The 20037-nt window shown below is 38.6% G+C and overlaps 1 protein-coding gene across 6 annotated transcripts in view; it reads right to left on the bottom strand.

Annotated features, from left to right (window-relative positions):
- Positions 1 to 681: 681 nt before the first annotated feature.
- Positions 682 to 20037, bottom strand: part of WAPL (WAPL cohesin release factor) — an 88520-nt gene continuing 69164 nt past the window's right edge. For all 6 annotated transcript variants that reach the window (XM_015147094.3, XM_077946435.1, XM_015147095.3 and 3 more), the window contains 7 exons: positions 18964 to 19139; positions 18525 to 18640; positions 17024 to 17188; positions 10963 to 11170; positions 8048 to 8136; positions 3340 to 3435; positions 682 to 3038 (listed from right to left, as the gene is read on the bottom strand). In XM_015147094.3, the coding sequence (XP_015002580.2) occupies positions 2973 to 3038; positions 3340 to 3435; positions 8048 to 8136; positions 10963 to 11170; positions 17024 to 17188; positions 18525 to 18640; positions 18964 to 19139 (916 nt within the window). In that variant the 3' untranslated portion in view covers positions 682 to 2972. The remainder of the gene's footprint in view (positions 3039 to 3339; positions 3436 to 8047; positions 8137 to 10962; positions 11171 to 17023; positions 17189 to 18524; positions 18641 to 18963; positions 19140 to 20037) is intronic.

Here is a 20037-nt window from a genome sequence, read left to right as displayed (position 1 = left end):
CTAAGTTTAGAATGTTGTGCTAATGCTTCGTATGTACTTACTTAATTTTCACAACCATGAGGTAGGTACTATCCCTACTTTTCCTGTTTTGAGGAAACAGGCTTAATGCTCCAAGAATTTACTCAAAGTCAATAAACATGTATCAGAAAAAGGATTCAAATTTTATGTGTGATTTGTCTTTCTATATCCATAGCCTGCATCCTGAAACCACTCTTACATACTCATGTTTTATAAGTGGGGAGAGTAGATGGAAACTCCCAGGAGAGATCCTTCAATCTAGTTTTGTGGCTAAAAGCAGTAAAGCAGTAAAGTAGTTGAGGAATCTACTTGTAAATGCAGGAGGCCTAAGGACTGACAATTAAGAAGAAAACTTAAACTAAAAAAACTAAAAAGCAGTGTAAAACCTCAGAAGCAAATAAGTCTGGATCATACTCATAGGAGCAAAAAATACCTAAATCAAAACAGTATGTCAAGGGCCTAACTGAAAATCCAGTCCCTAATTGGCCTGAGTTGTTGAGTTCACATTATATTCAGATAAGTATTATTAAAAACAGAGAAATAAAATATTTAACGAAAATTGGTTAAATGTGTGCTAAGTGATAGTGTATTTCCCATTAGTCAGCTATATATAAAGTTTGTGACACTTTTGTCCTCCAATAGACTTATGTTAAAGACAACATGTGTATTGAAAGTAGCAATTTTATTTGAGTTAAAATTATTTACAAAAACCCAAAGACATACTTCATGAAACTGGTACAAACTATTTTTTCCTGCCGTTGGCTTTTGCTCCAAAGATCACAGCTGAGAAATACTGTATAAAATAAAAATAGGATTGGATTCAGAAAAGTACTCTACTGTTCTAATTTCCAATTGGTAGTATTTACAGAAATATTTACAATGGAAAAAAAGGTTACTTTAAAACTTTTAGTTAATTTGCAAGTCAGCCTCAAGTACCCTAAAATGCAGAGTTCTCTGAGGGTTAAAAACACACAAATGCACTGCAGTTGGTGAAGTGATTATCTCCCCCACCACCTCCCCCCACCAAAATCTGCATCTCTTATCAGTGCTTGACAATTAGTTATTATTTAAAAAACAAAACAAAACAAAAACTGTTAAACACTGAGGTAAATCAATTTTCAAATGATTACCAGTGTAACAGAAAAATGTAGTTCGCCCTGATTGTTCTCATCCAAATGTTTTATAATATTCCTTACCATCTGCCACAAGTCAGGTTCACCAAAAATCTGTCCCTTTCCCTAAATCCAATGATTAATAAATACCAATGTATTTTGCATTTTAAAATAAAATATAACTAGTTTTATGGGTATCATTTACCAATATGTTTTTAAAAGTATTTTGCTAAGCCAGCTTTAATACTCAGGGCAAATACAATCTCAATGGTTCCCACGTTACACTGGCGTTGTATGTTCTTAAGAGGTGATGGGTAGGGGTCGGGGTGGGTAGAAGGAAGAAAACAATTTGCCTGGAATCAGTTACTTCCTTATAGATTTCCCAACAATCTGCATTATCAAAAATAGGAAGACAACAGAAGGCAGCCACTGCATTTAAAAACATTACAGCTGGCACTGATACAAGAGCCCCGATTTGTCACTTTATACAAGGAAATAACAAAGTCTAAATGGGTAAAAATTAGACTTTTAGCTATTTTCCCCAATACACACCAAACTAATATTTTTATGGCTTCAAGTTTTACAAATCCAATGAAGAAACATGATGTGTACTACCTGAAAGGTATTTAAAAGTATTAATGAAAAAGATCTCTAGAAAGCCTGTATTCAGGCCCAATCAATAAAAAAGAAAAGGGGGAAAAAAAAGTATAACCAGTGGTCTGAAAAATACAAGAAAAATTTGCAATGTTATATTAAATCTATAAAATGTTTTGTGTTCCATAACTGTTTTCCAAATAACCGCTCTATGAACAAAGGATCTGAATGAAAAAAGGGTCTTCTCTAAACCAGCAATTTAAGGCTTTGCGCTTATGCAACTGATCCTGTCGCTCTATAGAAGAATATACATGTTATCTGAAAACATGAATTCCACATTGGTGTTTTAGCTTCCTTATATTTATTGTACTGAACATTAGAAAATATATCTAGAGAGTCTTTCCTCAAAACCTAATAATGTTTCAAGAGCCTCTCTAGCATTAAGTGTAAACTACCCTGGGTTTGACTATTTTGCCTCTTCCTTTAACAGGGCACATCATCTTATACAATATTCCCTCAAACTGTTGTTTTTCTTGTGTCTACAGCATGACACATTACGGTATGATACTGAATATGGTTGTGGTCTCAAAAGTAAAAAATAGTTCAATAACCCAAACCTAATCAAGAATAAAAAAATATACTATTAATCCCATGTATCTTTGGATTCCATCTAATTTTAAATATAGACAGTAGTTCAGGGAACAACAACCAAAAAATTCACAAAATTATTAAAAGCTTTATTTACGATTGGAATCATTCAACAAAAAAGCAAAAGCAAATGAGCCTGAAAAAGGAACTAAGCTGTTGTCGAGAATGTCCTCAGAACATTCGCTACCTCAGTAGCTAAGCTGCCTTTGCACCTGGCTGGCATGACAACAGTGGCTCAACATACACAGCAGTTGCACTAACAGCAGCACAAATTTTCCCCTTCAAACTTGCTCCGAATAAAGCAAGAAAACAAGGGGAGGGCATAAACTCTGCCAAAGTAAATGTATTTAAATACTGCATGGAATTGTTAACAGCCTGAACCTTTTCCCTCATTTTTGATAGTTGCAGATTGATGTAGTAACTGTCATTTAGCAAATGCCGAATGCATGACGAAGAAATCAGGTGGCCTTAAAAATCCAAACACGAATGATACTGATGAATGTTCTTGGTACATCTTCAAGGACTTCTTTCATAACTTGACTTTTCTTTGTCTAAGGATAGCTCCAGCATTACCGAGCACCTGAAGCAAAGGTAAAGCAGCTAGCAATGTTCCAAATATTCAATCACTCTAGAGATAGATTTCTGGCCAGTTGTTCCAACAGCACACTGAAAGGGGGATGAAGGCGAAAGGAAGTAACAGTTAATATTTAACAGATTTTAAGAAGTAAAAATAAAAGTTTACCTCTAGATTTACTAAACTGAACACTACAAATCAAAGTACACCGAGATTAAATTGTGGGTTTGATAGTTATTTGCCATAACATGCAATAATTACCTTGAAGAAATAGAACACAATTATTAAAATCAGAAGAAAATCCCTTTTTGCTCCCACTTACTATGGCCATAGTATTTTTATGTCTACTGTCAATGTATTATACTTAAATTTAAAATCATAAAAGCTACTTACAGTGAGATTCATGAAGCTCAAAAATTTTTTGAGCATCTCTGTCATTATTGAAAAGTCTCCTTCTGGCAGATATTCCCGCACAGTGGTTACATTGATCTGAGGAAACAGAGCAAGAAATGTTGGTCAGCTGGCAGAAAACATGAGACTGCACCTCGTACAATATTGTTGGTTTTGACACACATCTCGGTGTAAATTTTCAAGATCCTTGGAACACGTGGTTATTCTCTTTCCACACTCATTCTGCGTGCTGTCGATTTCCTACCACACCCCCAGAAAGAAAGGAGAAAGGCAAAGTTGGCAAAAGCTACAAATAAACATTTGTGTGCACATTTACTTTTTTTTTTTTAATGAAACAGTCACTCTGTCACCTAGGATGGAGTGCCATGGTGCAATCTCAGCTCACTGCAACCTCCACCTCCTGGGTTCAAGCAATTCCCATGCCTCAGCCTCCCGGGTAGCTGGGATTATAGGCACGTGCCACCACGCCTGGCTAATTTTTGTATTTTTAGTAGAGATGGGGTTTCATCATGTTGGCCAGGCTGGTCTCGAGCTCCTGGGCACAAGTAATCCACGCGCCTTGGCCTCCCAAAGTGCTGGAATTACAGGCGTGAGGCAGCATGCTGGCCTACTTTCATAAATGCAAAGAAAAAGGCCTGAAATAACAAACTGCACTGTTTAATGTATGTGTATGTTTCACTGGGGGCCCCAGAGGAATAGGAGAAGAGGGTGAGGACTTTAGACTTGAGAATGTACTCACAAAGCTGCTCATGAAATAAAAAGATGAAAGAAAAATTCACACGCTTCACAGATGAATTCAACTAATTATATAGGACAGGAATTAACTAGAAGCATCTTTCCAAAGGTAATCTAACCTCACTTACGATAGATTCTCAGACAGTATCAGGAGAGAAAACCCTTCATTATTAGCAAGAAGCAGCCAAACTATATATAAACCAATCTGTTACATGGAAAACATTACACAACCTGCTTAAAAAACTATTTCATTACATTAAAGAATGCTTTAAATGTTTTAGGGAGAATAAAAAGAAAAGACCTTTTAGGAAGGTTCACCTGTAGTAAGGAGCAAAAGAAAGTATACTGTCCCAAGTTTGGGGACACAAGGTAAAGGTTAAACAAAACCAACCAAACAACAGTAAAACACACAAAAACTTCCAATTTGACTTTTGTTAGCGGGGGCAAAAAAGGAGAGACAACATATTTCTCTTCAGAAATTTGCCACTACCCTCCCCCTTTTTTCTATTCTCATGCCAGGGTACTTGCAAAATTAGAAAGCGGCAAAATAATGAGATGAATACAGCTTCAGAAAAGATCTAATCAAAAAACTGCTAAAGTACTCATGTGCTGAAGGTATCAGTTACATTCAAACTGATCCTTCCACCAAAAGCTATCACAGTAGTGGGCAGAGTAGTGGCTAAAGTGTCTCTGGAGAACTGCTCAGTACAAAAGTACACCTCTATAATAGAGAATATATGATTAGCTCCTATGTTTTGGATGCAACTCCCTCAATCCAAATCAAATCCTTCTCTGTCAACACACTACAGAACATAACATACAGCATTTCTGAGGCAATGGGAGGGACAGTGACTGCATTTTTTAACAGAGTATAGCAGGTACAAAAAGAAAAGGCATGATACAGCATGGCCTATTCGAAAAATTTTAAAAGTATCCAGTGGGTATGTAAGTTTGGAAATTGGAGAAGCAGTCTTAAGTCCAGGGTCTTGCAACATTAAACAGCCATTAGTCCCCTTATTGGCTGTGAGCCAAGGAAGACTGGGCAAGGAGCTATGTGATCAGCAAGTGCTCTGAAGTAAGTTAGCTCTGGTGGCAATGTGCAATGTCCCAGGAATGGACGGGCAAGAAAGCAGGAAGAGCAGTGAGAAGACTGACCACTGCAATGCACCAGATGCAAAGTGAGAAGTCATGAAGGGCAAGTGAAAACAGGATCAGACCACAAAGCGGCATTTGCTGCAACAACCACATGCTTTCTTGTCTATCTCTTTCACTTACACATTAGGCAAACCAAACTTCCTTTACATTTTGTGGTATCAGCTAGCTTTTTGGTGTTAATCATAATAATCTCCAAGGCAACAAACAAATCTGGGGCTCTCTGAATTCACAACATTGCCTACAACTTAAGAACATTCTCTCTTTAGAGACAAGATAGATACAGGCAAACACAAATAGGAATTAGCATGGGAAAGATGACCCAAGATAAATCACATGTGGTAATAACACAATTTCAAGAATGATTATGTAAGAAAGAATATGACTGAAATATGACTAAACCTATAGTGTGTACAAAACAGAGTATCTAAAAATCTTTACATTTAAATATTATTTTCATTGCTTTTGAGGCCTGCCTCTTCTTCCTCTCCTGTGTGTGATGTGTTTCTGATTTGCTCTTAAAATCTTGTCACTGCAAATAAGAAAAAGGGATATAAAGATCTTGCGGGGCCTCCAGAGCCATGATGAGAACTTTGGTCTTGATCCTGAAATGGGTGGTACCCAGAGGGGCCACACAGAGTGGGCTCGTGTATTTAGGTCGGTTAAAATATAAGTATGGAAGAGATGGACAAGATGGATTCAGAAAAAACACACAGGACTTAGTTACAGAAAGTGAAAAAAAAAAGGCAATACAAAGAATTAGATGGCAAAAATAAGGAAACGTGGCTGGGTAGATGGGCCCAAGTACAAGGAGCCAGCATGAGTTCCTGCTCAAATGAAGCCATGCATTTATCATTATTCTGTTCTTCCAGTCCTCCAGCTTCAAAATGAGATGGCCCCTGCTTCCTACTGAAACTAACCCCCACTCTATAGGTCTCCACTCTTTCTTGCTCCCTCAATGCCCTTGCTCTTAGAAAACAATCTGCCTTCCATTTCAAACTCTGGCTTTACAATAATCCACCTATGCCCAACCCCCCCATCTTAAAGAGAATACTCACAATGATTCTGCCGTGTCCTTCTTCAACAGTTTTACTCCTCATCTTTGTTTTTCCCAAGGCAGCAGACTATCCCCATAGTCATTACCTTCCACTTTCGGGCTGACTCAGCCTGATTGTCTAGACATTCGTATTTCTCCAAAGTGAATCCTGATGATCTAATCCACTCATAGTAATCCCATGTTCCTGGCCAGCAACTGGTTCAGACAAAAGCATTGTGACCCGATGCTGGCCAAGATAAGGAAGTCTACCTGGTGAGGGGTTAGAGTGGCATGGGGTCCCAAAGGGGAAATAAACAGTTGTCTTAAAAAGATACATATTTCTAGCCAATGTACCTATGGAAAAAAAAAAGAACCTAGAGGAAGAGGCACCTATTACTGCTAGGCATTATTTAATTTGGTGAGACACCTAGCTTAGCATGGGACCATGAGAGCTAGCAAAGGACAACATGTGGAAGACAGCAGTTTAAACACAGAAATGGGGTGAGCGCTGTGGCTCACACCTATAATCCCAGCACTTTGAGAAACCAAGACAGGAGGGTCACTTAAGCCCAGGAGTTCGAGACAAGCCAGGGCAACATGGTGAAACCCTGTCTCTACAAAAAAATACAGAAAAACAATAAAGACAGAAATGATTCGAGCCTCTGATGACCTCAGTGAGGCACTGACATCACCCAAATTAGACTCTGCCATCTTGTTTAAGCCAGATGAGTACAGGTTTCACACTATCCCTTCTTTTACTCCAACCAAAGGCATCTGAACAGATTCATCCATCAAACAGAGCCTTTTCTTTTCTTATTTATTTTTTTGAAACAGTCTCACTCTGAAGCCTAGGCTGAAGTGCAGTGGCGTGATCTTGGCTCACTGCAAACTCCACCTCCAGGATTCAAGCAATTCAACTCTTGCGCCTCAGCCTCCTGAGTAGCCGCGATTAGAGGTGTGTGCCATCACACCCAGCAAATTTTTATATTTTAGTAGAGACATGGTTCCACCATGTTGGCAAGACTGGTCTCGAACTCCTAACCTCAAGTGATCTGCCCATCTCGGCCTCCCAAAGTGCTGAGATTACAGGCGTGAGCCACCACACCCAGCCACAAGAGCTTTTTCATTAGACCTAATGTATTCTGACCTTTGGGACGTACCTTAAAAATCTCAACAAGTAGTTTTCAGTATTATACACTATCTTGATTTTTAAGTTGATTTCATGTGTGTAATTCTTCCTTTTTCATGAGATTAAAGGACTGACTAGCTTGTTTTCCAGAACTGCTTTTTCTTATATCTTTAACAGCCTAACTCTGACAGGCACATCCTTTCTAACAAAGCCATAAAGATCAACTTTATTTCACTTTTTAAAAAGTGAAAATCAATTTAATTTACTCCACTCCAAGCCTTACTTAATAAAGTAAGTAAGGCTTACTTAATAAAGTAAGTATATTGGAAAGGATTAGCATGTAAAAAATGCTACACATTCTCTTTCCAATAGAGACTGTACTAAAGTTTTTACTTTAAAACTATTTAGGTAATTTAAATAAAACTACTGGAAATGTTAACACATTTTCTTGCCATTTTTCCTCCATAGAAAACAAACAGTTTAAATAACCCTATAACCAGCCAATAGCCTTTGTGGAATAAGTTGGACATTAAAGGGGAAACACTGAAGAAATAAGTAAGTGAAACAGGTAAAGGTATGAAGCTGTTACATTGGAATCTTTCAAAGATACATAAAACATCACTGAACTATGTACTTACTGGACTTTCCTGGCAGAGACACCCAAGAAGTAGTGCTGTGTAGGAGGCCACAATGCAATCCTCCATGTGTTTGCCGGCATGCTGAAGGGCTGAGAGAGTTGAGAATTGTAAAACCAACCATTCTGTTAGTTATCTTTACTTCAAAACAGCTACAAATCAACAAATGATGCTAGGACAACTGGATATCCACAACTTAACAAAAATTAAATCAAAATGAAAAAAGGATCCAAAAGAATAGCTGAAACCATAAAACTTTTAGTTAAAATTTTTGTGTTACAAAGGAAACAATTAACAAACTGAAAAGATAATCCACAGAATGATAGAATATATTTGCAAATCATGAACTTGATAAGGGTCAAGTATCCAGAACATACAAAAAAATTCTTAACAACTCAACAACAAAAACAACCCAATTAAAACTGGGCAAAGGGCCCAGGCGTGGTGGCTCACACCTATAATCCCAGTACTTTTGAAGGCTGAGGCGGGAGGATCACTTGAGCTCAGGAGTTTGAGACCAGCCTAGGCCACATAGTGAGACCTCCTCTCCACTAAAATTAAAAAACCTTAAATGGGTGTGGTGGTGCACGACTGTAGTCCCCAGCTACTTGCAAGGCTGAGGTGGGAGGATCGCTTGAGCCTGGGAAGTCAAGGCTACAGTAAGCCCTGATTGTGCCACTGCTCTCCAGCCTGGGCGACAGAGCAACACTCTGTCTCAAAAACAACAAAAACAAAAACCCACAAAACTGGGCAGAGGACTTAGAGAATTCTTCAAACAAGATACACAAATGGCCAATGAGCACATGAAAAAGATGGTCAACAGCATTAATCACCAGGCAACTGCAAATCAAACCACAATGAGATATCATGTCACGCCCACTAGGATGACTAAAAATTTTATTTTACAATACAAGTAACTTGGAACCTTCATACATTGCTGATGGTAATGTAAAATAGTGCAGCCACGCTGGAAAACAATTTGGCATTTTCTTAGAATGTTAAACCCACAGTTACAAACAATCCAACAATTCCAAATCCTAGGTATAAATCCAAAAGAAAATGCATGTCTACAAAAAAACTTGTAGATAACTTCAAAAAGCTAAAAAGCAGAAACCACTCATATGTCCATCAGTAAACAAATGGATAAACTATGGTATAACAATATTATGGAATATTATTTGTCTACGGAATACAGTATTAACAAATACTGTATCACAGATAACTTTGAAAACATTCTGCTGGCTGAAAGAAGCCAGTCATAAAAGGCCACATATTGTATGATTCTTTTTTAAATGGAATGTCCAAAACAGGCAAATCCATAGACACAGAAAGTAGATTAGTGGTTGCCAGCGCCCAGGGAGGACGGGAAAATAGGGGTGATGGCTGCTAATGGGTATAGGGTTCCTTTAGTGGTGATAAAAACAGTATTTGGAATTAGTGGTGATGGCAGCACAACCTTGTGAATATATGAAAAACTACTGAATTACTCACTTTTAAAGGATGAACTGTACAGTCTGTGAATTCTATCTCAATAAAGCTGTAACTTTTTAAAAGACTGCTAAAGAACCAAAACTGTTATTACGCCAAAAAAAGAAAAGCATCAAAACCTAGTAACTGAGAAAAAGGAAAAGTATTACAATATTAGAACTAATGGTATCAGATTTGTGGAGAAGTGGGAGTAATAGGAGAAAAGGCTCAGAATGAGACATTGCGGCAGCTTGCTTCCTAGTGATGTAAAACTGAACACATTATGGTCGTCCCTCTGCATCCGAGCGGGGATTGGTTCCAGGATGCCAGCACCCTCCAATACCAAAACTGGCGTATGCTCAAATCTCTGATAGGAAAGGGTGCAGTATTTGCATATAAGACACACACATCCTCTGGCATACTGTAAATCATTTCTAGATTACTTCTGATACCTAATACAATGTAAATGTTATGTAAATAGCTGTTATACTATATTATTTATTAACCTGTATTATTTTTTTCTTCCTCAAATATTTTTGATTTGTGGTTGGCTGACTCTGTGGATGTGGAACCCACAGGTATGGAGGGCTGACTGAACTTAAATTCATAACCTTAGTGATATGAAGTTACAAATGGCTATTCTGTAGAACTCGTATGAATGGCAAAAGTTGTATCACAAATTCTGACAACAGCAGATACTCAGTAATGTATGACTGGTGAAGATATTACCTCTAGTATCTTTTTTTTTTTTTTAAATGAGAAAGGGTCTCACTCTGTCACCCAGGGTAGAGTGCAGTGGTGCAATCGTAGCTCACTGTAACTTTGAATTCCTCAGCTCAAGCAATCCTCCAACCTCAGCCTTCTGAGCACCCAGGACTACAGGCTTGCGCCACCATGCCAAGCTAATTTTTTAAATTTTTCGTAGGGATGGGGTCTTGCTAGATTGTCTCAAACTCCTAGCCTCAAGTAATCCTCCTGCTTCAGCCTCCCAAAGTGCTGGGCTCAGGTGTGAGCCACCAGCCTACAGTATATTTCTTATTGTTTCCCATCTAGCACTTACATTTTGAGAACTATTACTATAATTTATGACAACAGATCTTCAAGTTTATAGTGAAGCTGAAAAAACAATCTCAAAAACTGAAAACTGAAAAAATTCCATTATGTCTCCTATGTGTCTCTTCACAGATGAGTAAAGGAAAGGAGGGCGCCGGAAGGAAGACTGATTTAACTGGATCTTTCCTGTCACTAGCATGCCTGCCATTGGCATGCACCTTCCTCACTGTGGGAGAACTACCACAAGCACTCAAGTATCAAAGCTTGTCTGGATTGAACTAGAGAGGTCCTCAAGTAATAGCCAGATTAAGACAATCTGCGAATTAAAATGGTTTGAAGAAAAAAACAAAATCAAACCACTATCTTCAATGTAAGTACACCATTCAAAGTAAATATACCTTTATTGAGGTCAAGTTCTTCATCCTCCTCCTCCTTCTTATGTTTCTCTTCTGTACCATCAGTCTTTTCAGTTGATACCCACTGTATTTCTCCACTTGTTTCTTGCCACTCTCCACTCTTATCATGCTGAGTGGTGGGAGCATCTTTGATCAACTCATCTGTTTTACTTTCTGCTAGCTGGGCTGCCCGCTCTCGCTCAAGGAATAGCTGATAAAAATTATTTTTGAAGATCATTAAAAAGAGATCGCCAATCAATATGCATATATGCAAATATAAAGTTATAGTTGCTTTTAAATGTATCACTAACTCTAAGATGGTTATGTGGTAAAAAGAGGTGAGTATAAGTAAAAGCTTTTGCTCTACATCCTATCGAAAGCCAAAACAAAAGTATAAATGCTGCTAAGATTCAATGAAGTCATCTACTAATGACGCAGGTTGCTTGGAAGAATGAGTCTCAATAATTTCCCTTAATTTGCATAATACAAGAAATTCAAGCAAAAAATACAAAATTGGAAAATTCTTAAGTCAAAGGGGAATATGCTAAATTCCTTGCCATCACTTACTTTATTTTCCCTGAGCTGGTACAGTACTGACACATAGAAAACACTGACATGAATTGGGAAATGCTCCAAGTTACTAAAAGAATTGCCTGAAAATCAAATGCCAAGTAGACTCCAAAGATTTGTTGAGTATACAGAAGAGTGGTATACTAACTTCAAAGAGAGATTATATAAGATAATATCTTTCAGAAAATAAAAGTTAACATTTATAGAGAACAGCAATTCTCAAAACTGGTCTAAGAATCCCTATGGATCCTTAAGACCCTATCAGGGAGTACAGGAGGTCAAAATTACACTCATAATAATATTAAGAGGTCTGCTGACTTCTTTCTTCTTTCACTGAGTGTACAGTGGAGTTTTGGAATCTACATGCCATGTGATTATGTCACTGCTCTAACAGCTAATGTAATGTCTCCCAGTTTAATTTCTAATTCAATAAATATAGATAGATAAAGCACATATAAACAACAAAAGTTCTTTGGGTTTCCCAATAATTTTCAAGCCCTGAGATAAAAATGTATGAGAAGAGAATAATGGACTCCTACTTATGACTTCAGAAAGAACTGAGTTGTTGTGGGTTACTCTGAAGACACAACTTTAAGGATGACTGCTTTTGAAAAGGTCAAAAAAAGGAAGCTAAACACAGCAAGGGCTTTGGAAAAATAAAAAGAATGAACCATCACTGTTTCTGGACATGTACAAAATGCCATTTAAGGAAATACCAAAAATACCTAGGAACCTGTTAGACTAGCAAAAATCTTGGCAAGAGTATGAAGGAATGGGGACTCATAAAAAGTTTTAGGGGGAAGTATAAATTGAGGGCACAGGAAGTATGTGTTTGGTGATGAGGGTGGGAGGAGTTAGGCATATCAACTTTAAATACAGTACAATATATTCTGACACAACAATTCCTAAACCAGAAAAGTACGCTCACAGACATACTTTTTATGGCCTGACCAGGCAGGGTGGCTCATGCGTGTAAATCCTAGCACTTTGGGAGGCAGAGGCAGGCGGATCACTTAAGTCAGGAGTTCGCGACCAGCCTGGCCAACACAGTGAAACCACTTCTACTAAAAATACAAAACTTAACTGGGCATGGTGGCGCATGCTTGTAATCCCAGCTACTTGGGAGGCTGAGGCAGAAGAATCACTGGAACCTGGGAGTCAGAGGTTGCAGTAAGCTGAAATGGTGCCACTGCACTCCAGCCTGGGCGACAGAGCAAGACTCTGTCTCCAAAAAAAATTTAAAAAAGAAAAGTATGGCCTAAGATTTAGATGCTAGGGTATTTATTTCTGTAATTTTTGTAACAAAACTTAAACACAAAACAATCAAAAAGTGTATCAGTAGAGGTTTGGTTAAATAAAGTACTAAGGCAGAGCATGGTGGATCACGCCTGTGATCCTAGCACTTTAGGAGGCAAGGCAGGAGGATCACTTGAGTGCAAGAGTTTGAGACCAGCCTGGGCAACATAGTGAGACTTCAGCTCTACAAATACAAAACTTAGCTAAATGTGGTGGCATGTGCCTGTAGTCCCAGCTACTTGGGAGGCTGAGGTAAAAGGATCACCTGAGCCTGGGAGGTAAAGGCTACAGTGAGCTGTGACTGGACCATTGTACTTCAGCCTGGGCAAAAGAGACTACTATGTAGGTATGTATGTATGTATGTATGTATGTATGTTATGTATATATGTATAAATAAAAAAGCTACTGGTTTGCAGTCATTACAAAGAATGTGATAAACCTATGTGTTGACATGAAAAGCTCAGGAAGACACTTTACGCAAAGAGTGGGTATAGACTAAACACTATGTACAGTAAGAGTCCCTTTATATAAAACACATTGCACATTTATTTTTTATTTACTTTTCGGACAGGGTCTCACTCCCATTGACCAGGCTGGAGTACAGTGGCAGGATCATGGCTCACTGCAGCCTCCACTTCCTGGGCTCAAGTGATTCTCCCACCTCAGCCTTCCAAATAGCTGGGACTACAGGCATATGCCACCACACTTGGCTAATTTTTTAATTTTTAGTAGAGACATAATTTTGCCATGTTGCCTAGGCCAGGCTCAAATTCCTGGGCTCAAGCAATCTGCCTGCCTCAGATTCCCCAAGTGTTGGGATTACAGATTACAGGCATGAGCCACCATGTCTGGCCTCCACATTTATTTTGATATATGCACAAACACTGATTTCTCAGGACAAACACAAAACTGTTACAAATGGTAATGTTTTAGGAAATACATTTATGGAGTTTAAACCTTTCTGGATCTGACTTTTTTTTCCCTCACTATTTTTGTGAATTATGTTTGGTTTTTAAAAAATAAACAGATCCATAAATAGGTAAGAACAGCTAGAAAGAGGAAAGTTCATGTCAGTAATCAGAACTACCTGTAAGATTCCATTTATACAACATTATTGAAAAGATACGTAATTTGAAAATTACTGGATTCAGACCAACGTTACCAGTAGCATAAAGGATATAAATATGAACATGGAATTTTCCACTCTATCTTTGAATAACAGAATTAAAAGCCATTTCTTGATACTTTAAGATAACTGAGTACAAGGCAGCACAATTTTCTAAAATGAGTAACAGAACCCATCACCCAAAAGGTATTACAGTCGAAAAACAAAAACTGTAAACTGATTTAAAAATGACAAACCATAAACCATAGCAGATAAAGGAAAGCCAGAGAAGATACAGGATGACACCCTGAAGGACAAGAAGCTTCTATAACACTAAGTGCAAAAGAGGAATACTGGAAGTGATATTCCCAGGTCAATTAGACACAGTAGGAAAATTTGAGACTATCCTGAAACAACTCACAAACAGAGATCTCCTAGGGTGTGGGGGTGGCTTCTGCAAATGAACCCCTATTATGTGAATAATGCAGACCTATCATCTGTGCCTTCAAATACAGCTCGTGAGGCGGCTGACGGTAAGTTTTTATTCATTTCTAGGTTCCATTTGAAGAAAAGTCAATTTTTAAAAGAAAGGGACTAGAATGATAGAAAAAAATAAAATGAGATGAAAAAAGATGGAAAACAGGTTGGTGGTAGCTAGGAGACAGGGAAGGCAGGTAAGCTGTACAGTGAGCAGCACAAGAGAATTCTTTTATGGTGATGGTTCTATACCTCAATGTAGTAGTGAGTACATTAATCTATACATGTAATAAAATTGAACAGAGGTACATATGTTACACACAAACATAAATGAATGCAGATGAAAAATGGTGAAACTAAGTAAGGTCTACAGTGCAGTTAACAGTGATGTACCAATGTCAATTTCTTGGTTTTGCTATGGTACTACAGTTATATAAGATGTCACCATTTGAGGAAGTTAGGTAAAGGGTAAATGAGATTCTTTGTACTATTTTTGTAACTTCCTGTGAGTCTATAACTATTTTGAAATAAAAAGTTTAAAAACAAGTCAACTGTGGCCGGGCGCGGTGGCTCAAGCCTGTAATCCCAGCACTTTGGGAGGCCGAGACGGGCGGATCACAAGGTCAGGAGATCAAGACCAGCCTGGCTAATACGGTGAAACCCCGTCTCTACTAAAAAATACAAAAAACTAGCCGGGTGAGGTGGCGGGCGCCTGTAGTCCCAGCTACTCGGGAGGCTGAGGCAGGAGAATGGTGTAGACCCGGGAGGCGGAGCTTGCAGTGAGCTGAGATGCGGCCACTGCACTCCAGCCTGGGGACAGAGCGAGACTCCGTCTCAAAAAAAAAAAAAAACAAAAAAACAAAAAACAAGTCAACTGTACAGAAAAAAAAATACTTTTTTAAAATGTTTTTGATACACGGTCTCACTCTGTTGCCCAGGCTAGAACACAGTGCTGTAATCACGGCTCACTGCAACTTCAAACTCCTGGGCCCAAGCAATCCTCTCACTTCAGCCTCCCGAGTAGCTGGTACTATGAGCATGCACCACCACACTCGATCAACTATTTTACTTTTTGTACAGACAGGATCTCACTATGTTGCCCATGCTGGTCTCAACTCCTGAGCTCAAACAATCCACCCACCTTGCTTGGCCTCCCAAAGTGCTGGGATTATAGGTGTGAGCTACCTAGCCTGGTCAAGAAATGCTTCATTTAGCAGAAAAATAAATGTGTCGATGGGATCAAAGAGAGAGGTGCCAAATATTTTAAAATGGTTTTTGCATTAAATGAAATCTCTAAATGGTATCTGGAGACTAAAAGTAGTCTATTACCAATTATTGTTAGTAAATTACTACTACCATTTACTATTACTGTTATTGATAAGTAATGACAATTTATCACTAGTTTCACATTTAATTTTGTATTTTAAATAAACTAAAATTTCAAGGCTAGTCAAGACCGAGTATCCTGAATCTAAGAAGAAAATCCTAGGGATTAACTACCTCTTACCTACAGTCAACATTCAATCACACATAATAGAGAACAAAAGAGGATAATGAAAAATGACTTTAAATGGTTCAAAGAAACATTCTCATTCACGATTTCCCATGCTCAGCTACTCTGCCCTTTCCAGACTGGGTAAGGGAACAGGTGACAAAGGAACTTCTAGCTTTCTATGGTCCATAAGGTCAAAGTTCTGGACACAGATCAGATGAGTAAATAAATACTAGAGAACATGAAGTGGATGAGATGGGCCTGGATTCTTGACTTTTTTTTTTTTTTTTTAAACAGAGATGGGAGCTCACTATGTTGCCCAGGCTGGTCTTGAACTCCTGGACTCAAGTGATCCTCCCCGCCTCAGTCTCCCAAAGTGCTGGGATTACAGGTGTGAGCCACTGCACCGCACCCAATTTGATTAATAAAACAAATGTGCCTTTGTCTCTGCTTTTTGGTAACAATACTTAAGGAGTGATTATAAAAGTTGAGAAAAATCAGCAGAATAAAGTAAGAATGCATTCTAAGCAGTGTACTGATCTACAGAGAAATCACAACACCATTTTTTTTTTTCTTTGAAACAGAGTCTTCCTCTGTTGTCCAGGCTGGAGTGTAGTGACATGCCACCTTGGCTCACTGCAACCTCCACCTCCTCAGTTCAAGTGATTCTCCTGCCTAGCCTCCTGAGTAGCTGAGATTACAGGTGCATGCCACCATGCCTGGCTAATTTTTGTATTTTTAGTAGAGATGAGGTTTCACCATATTGGTCAGGCTGGTCTTGAACTCCTGACCTCAAGTGATCCACCTGCCTCGGCCTCCCAAAGTGCTAGGATTATAGGCGTGCACCACCGTGTACCACATTTTTAATTGGTTACAAATTCTGGTTTAAAATAAGCTTTCACCCTAGACGCTGTGAATATTTAAAAATTGGTCAGGTGTAAAACAGTCCCTTTCGACCCTAGCAGAGACATGCTTCAGGAGTTCTAACTAAAAAGGCTGGGGGAGGGGCAGAAGGGGCCAGCAACAGGTAGGGAAGAAAAGGAGGTAAAAGGTGGAATTGATAAAAGAAATTGGACAAATCCAACAAACTGCAGTTATGAGTTTGTATTTAAGTGGTTGCTTACCTGCACTAAAGCCTGAACAGCATGAACTTGTCCAGCTATCCTTAAACTACCATCTCCTTCTCCACTACAGATGGAAGAATCAAAAGAACACGATGTTTCCATGTTGACAAGACAGTGCCGATTCCGAGCGCTATACTCCACTAGATTTATCAGCAGACCTAAGCCCTTCAAAAATTTTAAAAGACACATATTATCAGAGATGAGTGCTTAAAACAAATAAACACAATATACACAATTTTTATTGGTAGCTAAAAAGCTGAATATCAGTGTTCTACCATCTATAAAATGGCTAAAAACCAGTAGTATGAAAGGACAAAAAGAAAAAAAAAAAGCAAAAAGACCGGGCACAGTGGCTCATGCCTGTAATTCCAGCACTTTGGGAAGCCAAGGTGGGTGGATCACTTGAGGCCAGGAGTTCAAGACCAACCTGACAAACATGGGGAAACCCCATCTCTACTAAAAATACAAAAACAAGCCAGGTGTGGTGTTGGATGCTTGTAATCCCACCTACTTGGGAGGCTGAGGCAGGAGAATCGCCTGAACCCAGGAGATGGAGGTTGCAGTGAGCCAAGATTGTGTCACTGCACTCCAGCCTGGGAAAGAGACTAAGACTCTGTCTCAAAAAAAAAAAAAAAAAAAAAAAAAAGCCGGGCGCGGTGGCTCAAGCCTGTAATCCCAGCACTTTGGGAGGCCGAGACGGGCGGATCACGAGGTCAGGAGTTCGAGACCATCCTGGCTAACACGGTGAAACCCCGTCTCTACTAAAAAATACAAAAAACTAGCCGGGCGAGGTGGTGGGCGCCTGTAGTCCCGGCTACTCGGGAGGCTGAGGCAGGAGAATGGCGTAAAAACCCGGGAGGCAGAGCTTGCAGTGAGCTGAGATCCGGCCACTGCACTCCAGCCTGGGCGACACAGCAAGACTCCGTCTCAAAAAAAAAAAAAAAAAAAAAAAGCAAAACAAAAAAACCCACCAATTTTCCCAAAGAATCATTCCTTTAATTTTTAACCGTCACTTTTAGCTTTTGCACTTTTTATGTTTACATAGGGTCTTTCATGGCTTTCTTTTGCACAATAAGAAGTACATTCAGCCAGACGCAGTGGCTCATACCTGTAATCCCACCACTTTGGGAGGCTGAGGTGGGCAGATCGCTTGAGGCCAGGAGTTTGAGACCAGCCTGGGCAACATGGCAAAACGCCATCTCTACTAAAAATACAAAAATTAGTCAGGCATGGTGGCACATGCCTATAGTCCCAGCACCTGGAAGGCTGAGGCAAGAGGACTGCTTGAAACAGGGAGGCGGAGGTTGCAGTGAGCCAAGATGATGCCACTGTAGATTCCATCTCCAAAAAAAAAAAAAAAAAAAGTATGTTCTTAAGGAAATTCATGAAAAAAACCCAAAATATATTAAAGGGTTGGTTCTTAAACCCAAACTCAGGTTAACATTTTGCACACCTTACTAGATATGATACTCATTTTTCTGAAAAAGTCATTTCAACTTACCAGCACTCGAATATCAAATCTCTGCTCCTGAGGTAGGTACTTTGGAACCTGAAGCACACAGTTCAGTGCTGTGCCTATGAGACCGTCCTGCTCTCCTGTTTTGGTGCTGCCCCACTCTGAAATAAGAAATGGATATAGGAAAGTGGTTATTGATTCTTCCTTAGAACACTAATAATGGAGATTTATTAACATGGACATTAACTTGGAATTGTACAGTCATTTCTCCATTGAAACATACTGTTGATACTTCCGGGTTAAGCTACTAGGCTTCTAAAAATACCAACTCTTAAAAGCAATTTAAACCTACACATGAATAAGTCAAGTACATTATGACAAATTAAAAAATCACTATCCTAAGAAAAGGAGAAACAAAGAAAAATAACTTGTTTTCACATGTAATATACATCTTTCAATGAGAAAAAAATGGAAAAAATCTTACCATTATCATTAGTTAAATTGAGCAACACCCCAATGATGGCCCTCATGCAGTCCTCCACTGCTTTGCCTACATGGTTAGTTACATTCTGGTGAGGCAGAGGCTTACTGTCACCTAAGCATATGCTGTCCTCAGCGCGGTTGTACTGCTGAATCAGTTCTTCACAATGCTGTAATGCTCTTAAAAGGAAATAAAATATAGACTATTATAGTAAATAATAATAGGTACACAGCAAATTTCTATTTACTTGAACCTAAAGGCTATCGGATGAAATTTCACTTTATTTTGGAAAAACATGATACCTTAAAAAAAATTATCCAAGGAACGTTAAAATTAAAAACTCATGGCAGAAGTTTATATCTGTACTATCTACATTTACCACTAGTAATCTCTTTATTTCCAAATTGTCTCGCATGTTATTGATCTCTCCAATATGAGACGGACAACAACCCTTTCTCAAACAGTGCAAATGATTAAAGAGCTAATGTTGGACACTTCTGAGGTAGTAAATGTTATGACTACATAACAAATGTTAAAGTAAACACAAGTATTAAATATTTCATACGCATTAGAGCAAATCATTATTTTTATTATCTTAACTACCAATGTGACAATATAAATCATTATTTTTTAATTTAAGTTCATTCAAACTGACATGTCTCCTTGACAGTTATCCAAGGGGATGAGTTACATCCAAGGATTCTCAAGATTCTACCCAAAATAACAAGGAAATATAATCCCTAAATGGATCTAGTATTTCTAAAGACACTGTTTAAATCATCAAGTCCACTATTTTTATGTTTAATACAAATCAAGTAAGCTGGCTCTATCAGTTGATTCTTCATGCATTATATATCACACAAAATTAGAAACCGTATCTAATCTATGCCTAGTTGCCCTTTAAAACATACTGAGGAAATTCTGTGAAAGTTCTTAATATTTTACAACCATTTGGTCAGGAAGGTGTTCCTCATGTCTAACCTAAAATAATTTGTTCTTCTGGTATTGAATGCTGGTCAGGATTACCATACTGTCATTGGTAACTCAACTGTTTTTAGACTGGGCTAAACTCGGGCT

This window comes from Macaca mulatta, chromosome 9 (assembly GCF_049350105.2).
Source record: "Macaca mulatta isolate MMU2019108-1 chromosome 9, T2T-MMU8v2.0, whole genome shotgun sequence".
Taxonomy (NCBI): Eukaryota; Metazoa; Chordata; class Mammalia; order Primates; family Cercopithecidae; genus Macaca; species Macaca mulatta.
This window is presented reverse-complemented; position numbering and strand designations above follow the sequence as displayed.